The sequence below is a fragment of the Cicer arietinum genome, chromosome 5 (genome assembly GCF_000331145.2).
Source record: "Cicer arietinum cultivar CDC Frontier isolate Library 1 chromosome 5, Cicar.CDCFrontier_v2.0, whole genome shotgun sequence".
Taxonomy (NCBI): Eukaryota; Viridiplantae; Streptophyta; class Magnoliopsida; order Fabales; family Fabaceae; genus Cicer; species Cicer arietinum.
This window is the reverse complement of record NC_021164.2, coordinates 45,335,967-45,351,004: the sequence shown is the minus strand read 5'-3', so window position 1 is coordinate 45,351,004 and position 15,038 is coordinate 45,335,967. Positions and strand designations below refer to the sequence as shown.

The following is a 15,038-nucleotide window of genomic DNA, read 5'->3' as shown; positions in this document are numbered from 1 at the left end:
AAGGCTATATAACCTTTGTTTTTGTGCATGTTTTTTCAAGTCTAACACACGAGTGTACCAAATTGAGCAAAAAATTGTTCAAAGCCGGCATGGTTGACCAGACAGCAACACCGACCCTATTACATTAGAAAAACACCAACCCTAGACTTTATCCAAGTCAAATAATGTCTCTTATACTATAACCTTCTTCATATATAAATTCGTATTAATTCTCAAACCAATAATAACAAATAACAAACACACTAAATAACTCTCTCCCTCTCTCTCTCAATATAATTTAACTTTCTCTTTAATTTTATTTCTACAATATGGGAAATTCAATAGTGACTCCATGTTTTCATCCAAACAAAAAATTATCATCGTCGTCGATGTCGTCATCGTCGTCAACTAAGCTTTTATTTTGGCAAGGTACAACGAAATCTCTAAACGGTAAGCACATCGCCGGCGAGATCATGATCGAGTACCCGGAGACGATGATTTGCCATGCTGACTCGTTCTTCATCGGACACCCGATCCCTAGTTTAGCCTTAGACGACGAACTCATGGCTGGAGAGGCCTATTTTGTTCTCCCTATTGATTTCTTTTCTTGCAAAACTCTTTCAGTTTCTTCACTTTTATCATTAAGATCGTGTAATGGAAATGATAATAATGATAACAGGTCAACAATCAAATTTGGAGAGTGCCCTTTTGAGTATTTGAAGGATTGTGATGGAAGGGTGATGATAAAGGTTATGCCTGAGTTCATAACAAGGCTTGTTAATGGAGGGAATGATGATTGTAGTGAAACTAAAAGTAGCTTCCTTTGTAGCACTCCTGAGTTGAAAAAACATTATGAAATGCTTGTAAAATCTAAGGAACAGGTTTGGTCTCCTAAGCTAGAAACTATTTTGGAAAATAAGGTTAGGCTTAGAAAGGAAAGGAAAATTAGGCAACAAAAAACGAAAGCAGAAACTGCGTTTGCTAGCTAGCTAGATACTTCATATTATTATCATATAGATATATGTATAAATTTTTAGAGTGATCAAAGTAATTAAACTTGAAATTTTGGGCATTAATTGATCATATATGTAAATCTATTAATTAATTGATTATGGCATAGGTTTCTTTATCTTTTTTCCCCTAATATATATGATAAATAGCACTATAAATTCACAGCAATTTAATTCGATCTCAAATTCAAATATGAAATTGAACATCTAACTTAACAATTTTGGAATTCTATAATTGAGCTAGTTTAAAAGAGTAACATTCTCTTATTCTTATTTGTTCCTGATTTTGTGGAAATGATGTGATGGAGATTGTGTGGAGTACAGTTAATATTAATATATTTTGCTGAGTTTTGAGTCTGTAAAAAGAAGTTTGAAATTGATGAACATATCCATCTATAATTTCCCCCATTTATTTGCACAGATCTGCACTAAATTATATACAAGTGGCAATAAAATTTGCTGAAAATATCATGCCCCCCTTTTATTTATTTATTTATTAAATATCATGCCCCTTTGAGCAGAACAATAATTCAAAGATTAATTACTTCAACAAGTTTTATTAGTTAGGACTCCCTCCACTTACTATTACAAGTGAAAAGTGTTTTCAATTACTGGACACTATTATAAATAAAAGTTAACATTCTTAATTCATTTAATACTATTATTTTTAATATATTTTATTTTGATAAAAAAATATTTAATATTTCAATTGTTAAATGTTTGACATTTAAATAAATAGTTCAGTACATTTAAATTATATTTTATATAAAATATAAATATGTAATGATATTTAATTAATTTTTTAATAATTTTAAAAATTATTTTTATTTATAATAGTGAGCAAAAGAAATAAATAGTAACAGACAAAATTGTTCATTAAATAAAATAATATAAAATTAAAAAATTCTTTTACATCTTCCATAGGAAGATTCACGGATTTTTTTAATTGTGGAATACTATATAATGATTATATAAAAATATGGAATTAATTTGTTTTATCCTATCAATTAATTACAATCGCCCTATTGTTAATTAAAGATATTAGACTTTTTATTTTTGATCTTAGTAAAGATGGTAAATTCTACCATAATTAACTAATACAATTGTGAAATCCATGTTCAAACCCGAGATAAAGGACTTTTTATTTTTGATCTTAGTAAAGATGGTAAATTCTACTATAATTAACTAATACAATTGTGAAATCCATGTTCGGGAAAAAAAAAAAAGATAAAGGACTAAAACGTTACTTGAAATTAAGTTAAGGGACCACAGATGTAATTTAGCCAGAAAGATATTTGACTTTTATTAAAGCTATATCTAAAGTCATTTTCTATAAATGGTTTTGATAGATTCATAATGTAAAACTTTTGATATTGAAAGTGCATAAAAATTAAACTATAAAAATATTAGTTAATACACACTAGATAAAATATAATAGCATCACTAACTCTAATTAAAAAATTGAAGATTATAAAATTTGTATCATTATATACCATAATAATTAAATATGTGAGATGTCTCAACTTCTACAAATTATATAATTGCTCTATATGTTTCATATTTTGAACTTACTGTAATTGAAACTATTTATTAGGGGTGAACAAAGTTCAGTTCTGAATTAGAACCGTTTGAAAACTGAACGAAACTAATTTTCAATTTAAAAAAACTAAACCGAATTGATTTTCAGTTCAAAAAACCGAACCAAACTGTTTTATAAACTGGTGAACCGATTTATTACTTTGAACCAAACTGAACTGATTTCACTTAGTTATTTTGTTCATGTAGGCCAAATTTTACATAATTATTCCAAATTACTTCTAAAAAACAAATTCAGTTCTAATTTATTCGAACTAAAAACTGAATTAATTCAGTTTTTTTGAACTGAAAATCTGTTTGATTCGATTCTATTATATCGATTGATGTTTATGACTTATCTTGTTCATGAGAACAAAAATAGCACATAAATATCAATAAAGAGGTTCATGCTCAGATCGAAGATTGGAGATATAAGTTCAAAATATGAACAATCGTGAAGGTAGTGAATGGTAGCGGTGTTCATGTTCCCGATCTTTGGAATAACCATAGCTTTATGGTGCTTTTTAGGATCTCTCAACAAGAAATAAAATTGAAGTTGGTAAGGAAAGGAGAGGATTGTGTTGTTTTTGAGTTTCAAAAAATTGTTTTAAAATAAATTTTTGCCACCAAAGATATTATTGGGTTGAGCCACGGACTACGTCGTTCTCTTTAATACGTTTTGTGGCACTACCCAAATTGTGCATGAAAGGCTATCAACCACGAAGCCTCTAGGATAAAACAACAAAGACCAACCCGTATCGGAGTTCTAGTGCACCCTAGAAAACGGTTCTAGAATAACACCATCAATATGGTGGTTGTAGTACCCCAATTTTGTCCGGCCATTTAAAAAAATTCAAAAATTAATAAGTCATAATAATGTGTTTAATTTTATATATTTATGATCGCATTTTATGGTACTAAATTTTTTTCAAAAAAATCAAAATTAAACTCATAAATCTATTCTAATAATTGAGCTCACATTTTTATTGATGTTTTAACAAACTATCCAATTTACATCATAAACATATAAAAAATAAATAAAAAGTAACAATAACTAATAAACAAATAAAAATAATGTTTTTGGTAGAAATAGTACAAGGCTCCCTCTTCTACATTTTAAGCTTCCATGTTTCACTCATTTTGAATCTTCACCAACTTTGCACTTCATCAACAATTAAAAGTCTCATCTTCACCAACTTTGCACTCCAACAAAAAGTTGAAGTCTCATATTCACTTATCACTCCATAATTTATGCAAAAACAATAGAAAAATCAAAACTCGATTTATCCCATTGACGCAACGATTCATCCTAGTAGTCTATAAATTGAGAATCAAAAATTAAATCAAGGGAATTTGATTTTCCTAAAAAATTAGAATAAAGGAAATAGAGTTCTTCTTTGCTTCTAAGATCAACTAGCAAAATCACCATCTTCTTAAAATGTAGAGAGTTAGAGAGCATGATCGCCACAAATCACCAAATCCATCATCATTTGCAAATCCCTTAGGAAACCATCATCAAGTCGACCTACGCAAACCACAATCACAAGCACTACCGTTAGAACGTCCACACAACCACCTTTGTCAATTCTGACCTCCGACGAACCACCACCACGAGCGCTACCGCTAGAGCGTCCACTCAGCCACTACTGTCAACTTCGAGCCTCGATGAACCACCACCGCGAGCAACTCCTTATTCGTGGCCGTTGTGTGTGTGTTTTTCTCTCTATCTCTATCTCTCTCCCTCTCTCTTTACAATGAAACTCATTTCTCTCTGTGTGTGTTTGTTTACTTTTTTATAAAAAAAATTCACAATAAATAAATATTAGATTATTCTTTGAGTTGTTAAGACACAAGTTGTACCAACTAGTGGCTTTAAAACTCAATTTTAAAACCGAAAATAATAAAAGATATTCTTAAATGGATTAATTGGATTATACATCTTTTTACTCCTTGAGTTTTTGAGACACGAGTTGTACAACTTGATAGTCTTAAAACTCATTTTTTTTTTAAATAATTATTCAAATTAAACAAACTCTTTCTTTTTTCTTTCCGTCAAAACAACTCTTTCTTTTTTTTTTATCAACAACAAAACACAATTTCTTTAAAAGCAATCAACACATCCACATTTTCTACCAAAGAACTACGTAGCTTTGATTTCTCCATTACACCGGGATATACGTAGGAGCAAGATCACACTCTTGTAAAACACATTATTAAAAAATCTCTTTTTTTCCTTCTCTTTTTTAAGCACACATTTACTTTAAAAAACAATTGACATTCATATTTAATAATAAGGAGAAATAAGTATATTTAAGTTTGTTGTAGCTAAAATATCACTAAAAAGGGGGATTGAATAGGGATATTGTTATTTTATAATTTTCTCAAGTGTTTTAAATCACTATCCTATCTGAGAGGATGAGAATCAGAGGATAGAAATTTAAGACTTTAAATATGAGCAGAATAAATAAAAGAGAAAGTATAGAAGATGACACACACAACTTTATACTAGTTCACCCAATAAAAGTTACGTCAAGTCCTCACACACTTGTGAGTTTTTTACTAATGATCAAACAGATTAACCTCTCACAGAGGTTAGTTACACTTTGTGTATTCTTTAGCCTCACCAAGCTTACAACCTTGTTTCTTACAAGTTTCAACTATTTCCAAGTGTAACTCACGTGGAAATTACAAAGTGAAATGAGTATGATGTTTTCTCTTTACTTAACACTTTCTAAAAGATATTTTAAAGATCTAGTGTAATACTATAGAAAGTATAAAGAGAGAATGAAAATTGTTCTTGATAGCTTTTAGAATCTTGATCTTTTTATGCAATGTTGTTGTGTGTATGTTACTGAAGAGCTCTATGCCTTTTTATAGAGATCTTCTAATGCTCTTTCCATGTGTCAAACACTTTATGACCGTTGAGGAATTTAATCAAAATGTCCAAAGTCATTTATCATAATTACAGAATTGTCATCCAGTTGTTCTTGGACTGATTCACTCCATCCTCATACAGAAGGTTCAAACCTCCTAGAAACTTGGACATGAGTTGTCCTTTTCCTTTTTCATTCTTCAAGACATGTAAGACTATATTTTTGTCTTGTTAGCTACAGCCTTTCTGTTTGTTCATGTGTTGAGTCGTTTTCAACATCTGAGAATGATGTATTAGGTCATTTTCAACATTCGAGGATGATGTGGACTATAGATTCATCCTCTTGCAGTCTATCCTCGTACAATCCATCCTCGTAGATGTAAATTATGGCCTCTGGCCTATTCATTTAAACTGCTTTTTATATTCATTCTTTGACACTGATTTATCTTCTCTATATGACTAAAAATCATTATTTCAGCGAGATGAATATTTTGCAACTTTGAAGGTTCATCCTCTTAAGGGTTCATCCTCTTGTATGTCTATCCTCCAGTCAAATTTTTCTCCTTTTTATCTTAATGATGAGTAACCTGTTTTCTAATATGAATTCACTTAAAAGCACATATTATTCATTAACCACAATCATAATCTTTTAAATAATTTTGTTATCATTAAAACCATTTGAGAGATATTTTGTCTCAACAAAGTTAATATTATTTTTACACAATTAACTATAGATAATCGTTTTTTAACAGATGTCGTAGGGTGCTAATACCTTCCATATGCATAATCGACTCCCGAACTCAAAATTTGGTTTCAAAGACCATTTTTTTTATTTTTTATTTTTCAGAGTTTCCCAATATTTTCTCTATTTTAAAATAAACTTTGGTGGCGACTCCATTGAATTCGAGAAACATTCAAAATTTTAGGTTGCGACAGTGGTTAAAGTCACTCTCAATATGGCGATTAAAGTTACTCGCAATATGGTACTACAACCATTCATAAATCAAAAAGACTATAGTACAAAAACTGCTCTAAAAGGATAATGGTATTTGGAACACTAAAAAATCGATAGGATAAAGACATAAAAACCGCTTTAAAAGATAGTGGTATTAGGACCACTCAAAAACCAATAGGACTACATAAAAAAAAACCGATCTAAAAATCAAAGGGGCTAATATACAAACCGCTCTAAAATATTGAAGGGACAAAAAACAGGGAAAAGTGGCTCGTAAATGCATCAAGCAGAAGAAAGAGAAAATAGAAAGTTGGAAAATGCATCAAACTTTGGTTTACTTTTCACAAGAGGTTGACACTCTTAATATAGTGATGGAAACAAACTCACATATGTTAACTATCCATTGTTGGACTAAGTATTTATATAGTTGAAAACTACTCAATATATGAGAGTTTTCCATTGTGGGACTTCAACAAATTTTTAAATTCACACACTAACATAATCTATGTTCCAACAATCCCCCACTTGAATTAAAAAAATGTTTATGAAGTAGCGTCAAACGTTTCTATAAGATTGTGCATAAGCAGAGGTGTCTTATGACTTGAACCGTTGCATAGTAAGTAAGATTCAGATTCAACAAGAGTGACTCGTAGTCTTGAACTCAATCTTTAACATCAAACCCACAAACAACCTTTTCATAAAGTGTATTTCAAAAGTCCATGCATTAATGGGCATGCACATGTATCCCAGTATAGTGAACGCTCTAGCAATTCTGCCTCAAAACTCCATAGGAAGCAACTCAACTTTCATATTCATATAGATGACTCTATCAAGAGTACTCATGTAGCTATGTACTCCACTCTAAATAAAGTATAGATCTCATTAAGAGTTTCTATTATCACATCCTATCATCGCTTCAAGCATCATGCTTCTTTGATTTATAATAATATGTTTATCTCATATCATTCACGACTTGTTATTACCCATTTAACCTAATTCTTGTGATCTACAGTCATTTAGGCCGGGTTACCATCATGAGTGACTATATATGCATTAGTCCCATCATTTTGAATGTATTTAGGACTTTCTCTCTAGCTAACCCTTTCGTCAAAAGATCTGCTAAATTCTCATCACTACGTACATAATTCACTATAACAACTCGTTTAGAAAGTAATTCTCTAACAATGTTGTGTTTACGATGTATTTGTCGTCTCTTACCATTTTAATAATGATCCTCAATATTTGCAATAGCTGTGGTACTATCAAAGTTGATCAACACATATGATATAGGTTTATCCCATAAAGGGATTTCAGCTAGCAAGCATCTCAACCAGTTGGCTTTTTCACAAGCAATAACTAGTGTTATCATTTCCGAATCAATAGTGGATGAGCCATTATCGTCTATTTCTTCGATTTCCAAGATACAATACCACCGAGTATACTTTAAATATAGTCATTGGTTTCTTTGGAGTCATCTGATAAGGTGTTTCAATTAGCATCATTGTATCCTTCAAGGACGGCAGGAAATCTTTGATAATGTAATCCGAGACTCATGATCCTTTTTACGTATCTCATGACTCTTTTGATAGCGTGTCAATACTCCATTAGGGATGACAGATAGATCTAAACTCAGTGGATACCCACACACACAAAAAAACCCCACAATTGGTAGGGTCAAAATTTGCATAATGGGTATAGGCACTGAGACGAATAATTACCCGCAAAATTAAATGAGTATTGGTGTGGATACTATAGTACCCACCCAATCCCACACACGCAATAATATAAATATATGATTTATTTATTTATTATATTAGTATTTAGTTTAATTATTTATTTTCTTTTATGTTTTTAGCATATATTGATATCATTAGAAGCACTACAAGAATCGAAAGATAAACTTTTACAAACTTTTTAAGAATTTGATTATGATGATTAGGTAAATATTTGTGACTTTATAACTAAGAGTTATGTCTTATTAATCGTGACTTTATAATTATACTTGCAACTTCGTATCAATATTTTTTTTTTTATAGATCTTGAATAATACCCCTGTAGAACTTGCAATTTCATAAAGTATTATCATGGATATTTGAATGTGTATTCTAACCTGTGTTCATTTGAAATATTTTGTGTTAGAAAATATTTTAGTTTATAATACTTTATGATTGGATTTAAGATATTTGGATAATTTTTAAATTTAATCACAATAATATCATTTATTTATCGATCTATTTTAGTCAAAGTGTGGGTAATGAGTTTGGGTACGGGCACTTAGGGACCCAACGAGTAAAGGTACAAATATTAAAGTTGATATCCAAGAAGGTACAGACATGGATATGAGTATTTTTTTTAAATTGCAGGTATGGAGACAAATACTATAGTACCCTACTCAAACCCTACTCATTGCCATCCAAATGCTCCATATTAGGTCTACTGGTAAACATGCACAATAGTTCCACGATGTAGGCAATGTCGGGTTTGGTACAGTCGGTGGCATACTTGAGTCTGTCAATGATTTCACCAATGTTCTTAAAAAGTTTCACACTTAGATCATATGGTGTGCAAACATGTTTACAATCAAAGTATTTGCATTTCTTTAGGATCTTTTCAACATAGTGAGACTGATCCAAAGAAATTCCCTTTTCTGACCTAGTAATCTTGATTCTGAGGATTACATTCGCTTCTTCGGGGTCTTTCATATAAAAGTTGTTACACAATAATGCTTTCATAATATTTACAGCATGAATATTTGAACTAAATAAGAGTAGCTCATATATATAGAGATATATGATAGTGAAAATGCTATTTTCATATTTGTAATAAATACATTTGTCACTTTCATTCACTTTAAACTCATTTGATATAGTCTAGTTGTCAAATTTTTCATGTCATTTCTTAGGAGCTAGTTTAAGATCATACAAAGATTTATCTAATTTCCAGACCTTTTTTTCTTTTTCATGAATCACAAAACCTTCATGTTGTTCCATATAGTTTTCTTCTTCCAGGTCACCATTTACATAATGTTATTTTGACATTAATTTGGTGTATCACCAAGTTATGAATAACTGCTAGTTATATGAATACCCTAATGGATGTTATTCTAGTGACCAGTGATAAAGTGTTGAAGAAATCTATATTTTCTCTTTGTCTAAAACATTTGACTACAAGGCAGACCTTGTATTTATCAACAGTTCCATCGGGTTTTAGTTTCTTTTTCAAAATCCATTTACAACCTATCGGTTTGTAATTAGGAGGCAAGTCTACTAAATGCCAAGTCCTGTTAGACTCTAGAAAATCCATCTCGTCGTTTATAGCTTATTTCCATAAATCTGCATCCAAAAATGACAAAGCTTTTTGAAGATTTCATGATCCTCTTCTAAGGTATAGGTAGGGGTGGGAATAGGCCAGACCATGCTTTGAAATGTCTGAGCCTAGCCTACGATGAATTTTTTATGCCTAAGCTTGGCCTACGGCCTATCATAGACTTTTTTTTCGGCCTAAGCCTGGACTACGGCCTATCATGGCCTGGCCTGTAAGCCTATTTAAAAGACTTATTTGCATTAAAATATTTAAATGTTATATTTTATATTTTTGTTTTAAATAGGCTAAATTAGGCCTTTATATACAAGGAAAACTAATAAAATTATAATCAAATCTAATAAAATTATAACTAACAAGTTTGTAATGCAACAACCTTCCCATAAAACAAAAAAAAGAAAAATAAACAAAATGAATTCATAATTAACAAACTCTAAAAAGTCCTTCAAAAATTACAAATAAAATCAAATGAACCCCATAAACAGTTACACATATCATCCAACAAAACACATTCAAAGTTCAATGAATGACAAAAAATGATATCAAATCTTCAAGGTGATTTGTATCTCTTGTTTATCAACCTTCAAAACAAAAGAAAAAATACATATATGTTAGACACTTAACTAAAAAGTAATAAAAAAATGAATGAGCAAATTTTAAAAAAATGAATAAATACTACTTGATAAAAAATATTAACCTTTGATTTTTTCTTCACATTATACTTATGACGAAACCAATCTTCGCCACAAATTAGAGCTTCAACGGATTCTTCGTTTAATTTAGATCGAAATTCATCAATAACTCGACCTCCTGCACTAAATGTGGACTCAGATGCCACAGTTGAGATTGGAATAGCTAGTACATCAGCAGCCATCTTAGACAAAATCTTATATTTCATGCTATTGTTCCTCCACCAGTCCAAAGCACAAAAAGATTTAGTCTTAGGAACGTAAATACCTTAATCAAGATAATCTTATAATTCTGATTTTATTGGAGGGGCAGTTTCATTTTCACGCAAAATGCTCAGAATTTCGTCAAATCCAGTGATAATTGCAGCATTCTCTTGGGAGGATGATAAATTATTACTATCCAAATTAACAATCGGAGACGGAGACTCTTCCAAAGATAAAGCTAGATGCTCATCATATAGTTCTTCCAATGAACTTCTGACCTTCTTTATACAATATATATATATATATATATATATATATATATATATATATATATATATATATATATATATATATATATATATATATATATATATATATATATATATATATATATATATATATATATATATATATATATATATATATATATATATATATATATATATATATATATATATATATATATATATATATATATATATATATATATATATATATATATATATATATATATATATATATATATATATATATATGTATATATTAAATAAAAATGATTTTTTTATAAAGAAAGATTTTTAAAAAACTAGAAACAAACACCCTTTAAACCCTATTAAATGAATTTCGGTTTAAAAGATAAATTTTTCATTGAAACGCACCTATTATTATCTGTCAAACAAATGTTCAATTATTACCTCTAAACAAATCCTCTCAAACAAACTCATATTCAATAATAATAATAAACAATTAGAGTTTTCAAGTTTTATATACTACTAATATATATGAAGATAACAGATAATTAGTATTGATTTTTATAAAATATAAAGGTAACAAATAAATAATATTGCTTTTTATGAATAATATGTTGCTTACATACCTGATGTGCAATAGGGCAATGGAAATTAGAAAGAAAAAAGGGAGAATGAAATAAATAATAATATATATATACAGGCCGGCCTGTCAGGCCTAATAGACTTTTTTATAAGCCTGAGTCTGACCTATTTAATTAAATAGGCTTTAAAAATAACTTGAGCCTGACCTTTTTATTAAACAGGTCAGGCCAGACCAGGCCATAAGTAGGTCAGGCCATAGGCCCCTGACGGACGGCCTAGCCTATTCCCATCCCTAGGTATAGGTCGTAGAACTGAGATCATAATCTTTAGCAAATTTGACTCTCTTACTTCTTTGAGTTTTTATTTTATCTTATTTGCTACTTTCAGTGCTCTTCGTCATAGGAATGTGACTTGGTTCTCTGTCCCCTTTATTTCTCGATTTGAAGGGGAATTTACTTTCATAGAAGTCAACATAATTTGACTTTATGATCACTTTCACATTTAAGTCATCTAACCTATACATTTTGTTGTTTACTGCATACCTAATGAATACACATTCATTCGCTCTGTTGACGAGTTTAACTCACTTGGGATAGGGAATTCTTACATAACCCAGACAACCCCATGTTCAAAAATAAGACAAGTTCGGTTGTTTTTTCTTCAAAATCTCATAAGGAGATGTTTTATTTCTAGATTTAGAGTATCTATTCAAAACATAGCAAACCGTGAATATAATTTCCCCCACCAATGAGATGCAACACCAAAGTTGAGAATATTAGCAACAACTAGTTCAGTAATAGTTTTATTCTTTCTTTCGACTTTACCATTCATTTCAGGCAAATATGGTGCAATTGTTTCATGTATAATTACATGCAATTTATAAAACTCACTAAACGAACTAGAATCATAATCAGATCATCTTAATCTTTCTACTAAATTAATTTTCAATTTCAGTTACAAAGATCTTAAATATGTCAAGCATTTCACTTTTATTGATCATTAGATATACGAAAGTATAGTCAAAGAATTATCGATAAAAGTGATAAAATAAGGTTTTCCTTTTCTTGTTAACGTCCCATCAAGTTCACATATATATTAAATCTAAAGACTCAGATTATCTGACTATTGATTTATATGAACTATTTGTTATTTTAGCTTGATTATAAAAAATCACATTTTTCAAAATTATTTAAAGATAACTTTGGAATTAAACCTAAGTTACTTAAGTTTGAAATCCTTGTTCACATAACAAAGTCTAGCATGTCAAATATTAAAATCACACAACATGTAAACAGAAGGAGACATTCTTAATTTTAACATTTAATTTAAATATGCATATGTGGTGTATCATTTGCCAACAAAAATATCATATTTAGTGGTGTACCATAAATGATATGCCCATATGCCTTATTCTAGAGAAAACCATAAACAATAAAAAAAATTTCTTTATTTTTGAGACTTTCTAGAAAAAATTCTTTTGTTTTATGCCTAAGAGAATTTTTGAAATCCTTACAAGCAGGGGCAATTTGTCAATAATAACAACAATTTGAAATTTTTCATCTAAAGTCATACCTTAAGAGATGATCTCATGAGTTATCTTCAGAATTTAACTGGAGTGAGCCTCCATGAATCTGTCGTCGATTATCTGGTACTCTAGGTAGCGGCTCACCACATACTTTTTAGCCCTAGTTTTCTAGGTATCATATTTCTTCTTCATAACATCCCAAAAATCTCTAGCAACATTGTTGGAACTGTAGTAGTCATACAGATCATCAGTAAGTCCATTAGGTTAATTCTTCAGCTTTCTTATCCTTTTATGTTTGCCTCAACCTAAAATAGTTTATTGAAATTAGAGGCAACATAACCAAATCATATAATCTCTTCGGATGACATGGAAAAAAAGTCTTAAAATTGTTGTTTTTGAGTTTCAAAAATATGTTTCAAAATAAATTGATGCCATCAAAGATATTATTGGGTTGAGTCGCGGACTAGGTCGCTCTCTTTAAGACGTTTCACGGTACTGCCTAAATTGTACAAAGGAGACTATCAACCACGAAGTGCCCAAGATAAATAGCTCAGAGAAACTATATCGGAGTTCTACTGCAGCGTAGAAAATTGTTCTAGAATTACACCATCAATATGGCAGTTGAAGCCACTCTGAATATGACAATTAAAGTTACTCGCAATATGGCACTATGACCACTCATAAATTAAAAGGACTACAACACAAAAACTGCTCTAAAAATATAGTGGTCTTTGGAGCACTAAAAAATTAACGAGATTACGACATAAAAACCGCTTTAAAAAGATAGTGATATTAAGACCACTCAAAAATCGACGAGATTACGATATAAAAACGCTCTAAAAATCAAAGGGACTACGATACAAACTATTCTAAAATATCGAAGGGACTACAATACAAAACCACTCTAAAATATCAAAGAGACAAAAAAAGAAGGAGAAGTGACTCGTAAATGCATTGAGCAAAAGAGGGAGAAAAGAGAAAGTTAGGAAATGCATCAAACTTTAGTGTGTTTTTCATAGGAGTTTGACACTCTTTATATAGTGATGGAAGCAAACTCGTATATGTTAACTATCCAATGTGAGATTTAAGTATTTATAGAGTTGAAAACTACTCAATATATGAAAGTTTTCCAATCTAGAACTTCAACGAATTTTTAAATTTACACACTAACATACTCTATATTCTAAGAGATTGTACTATATGTTTGATGAACGACTTGGTCAAATGCTGTTGTCTTCTTCACTTTGATGTCGATCAGAGTCTTACAATTTTCCCTCACAAATATAACTTTAGTACATGCCTCTTTGATCCAAAATTATATAACAAAAAGTGTTTTGACTAATAAAAGAAAATATGAACAATAGACATGAACATACAATCAAACAAATGTGCAGAAATTACAAAGAGAGAGTTTTAGAGGATCACGCCACGTTTTATATTGATACTACCACTTTGTTATGACTCTCAGTCACCAAATTTTGTGTCCCTAACACTCAACAACAAAATTAGAACTGAATTTTCTCTTTTATGTCTCAAAATTTTGTGGTTATTTCAACTTTTTTAGTTGGTTTAAACTAATTAATTATAATTACAAATTCCTTAGATACGCTTTAAGGTGTAACTTGTTAATTTGTTTTTAAAAATACTAATAATTAAACTTTTCATTATATATAATTATTACATACTAAGGTGTAAGAGGGGGAGGGGCTAGGGACTTTGTCCAATCTAATGTAAGCTTAGGCAGATAATTCTTTGCCTAATTGAACTTTTCATACGATATAATCATATTGATTTGATAATGACCTTATCTTGTTTCTTATGATGCTTTATATTTTGCCTCAAATGCACTTTGGTGACAAAATCAATTTGTGTATCATCACCAAATGATGGTTACCGGGTGGTTTGATCTTTTGTCACATTCTTGTATTACGATAGGTTTTCCTTTCTTTTCTTTTTTCCATTATCCTTTTCTTTTTGTTTTCACTATTCTTTTCGTTTTCTGGTTTGTTTATTATATGCTACCTATACAATTCAGCAAATATCAAAGAATAAATTGTTTTCTTATATTTATTATT

The 15,038-nt window shown here is 30.1% G+C and overlaps 1 protein-coding gene across 1 annotated transcript; it reads left to right on the top strand.

Annotated features, from left to right (window-relative positions):
- The first annotated feature begins 208 nt into the window (after nt 1-208).
- On the top strand, nt 209-1,108 carry LOC101497264 (uncharacterized). Its single transcript, XM_004513357.4, has one exon. The coding sequence runs from the start codon at nt 309-311 to the stop codon at nt 966-968; it is 660 nt and encodes a 219-aa protein (XP_004513414.1). The 5' UTR covers nt 209-308; the 3' UTR covers nt 969-1,108.
- Nucleotides 1,109-15,038: the final 13,930 nt, after the last annotated feature.

What these genes read in the sequence shown, in the direction of transcription:
- LOC101497264 (XM_004513357.4), top strand. Translation starts at nt 309, where the DNA reads ATGGGAAATTCAATAGTGACTCCATGTTTTCATCCAAACAAAAAATTA.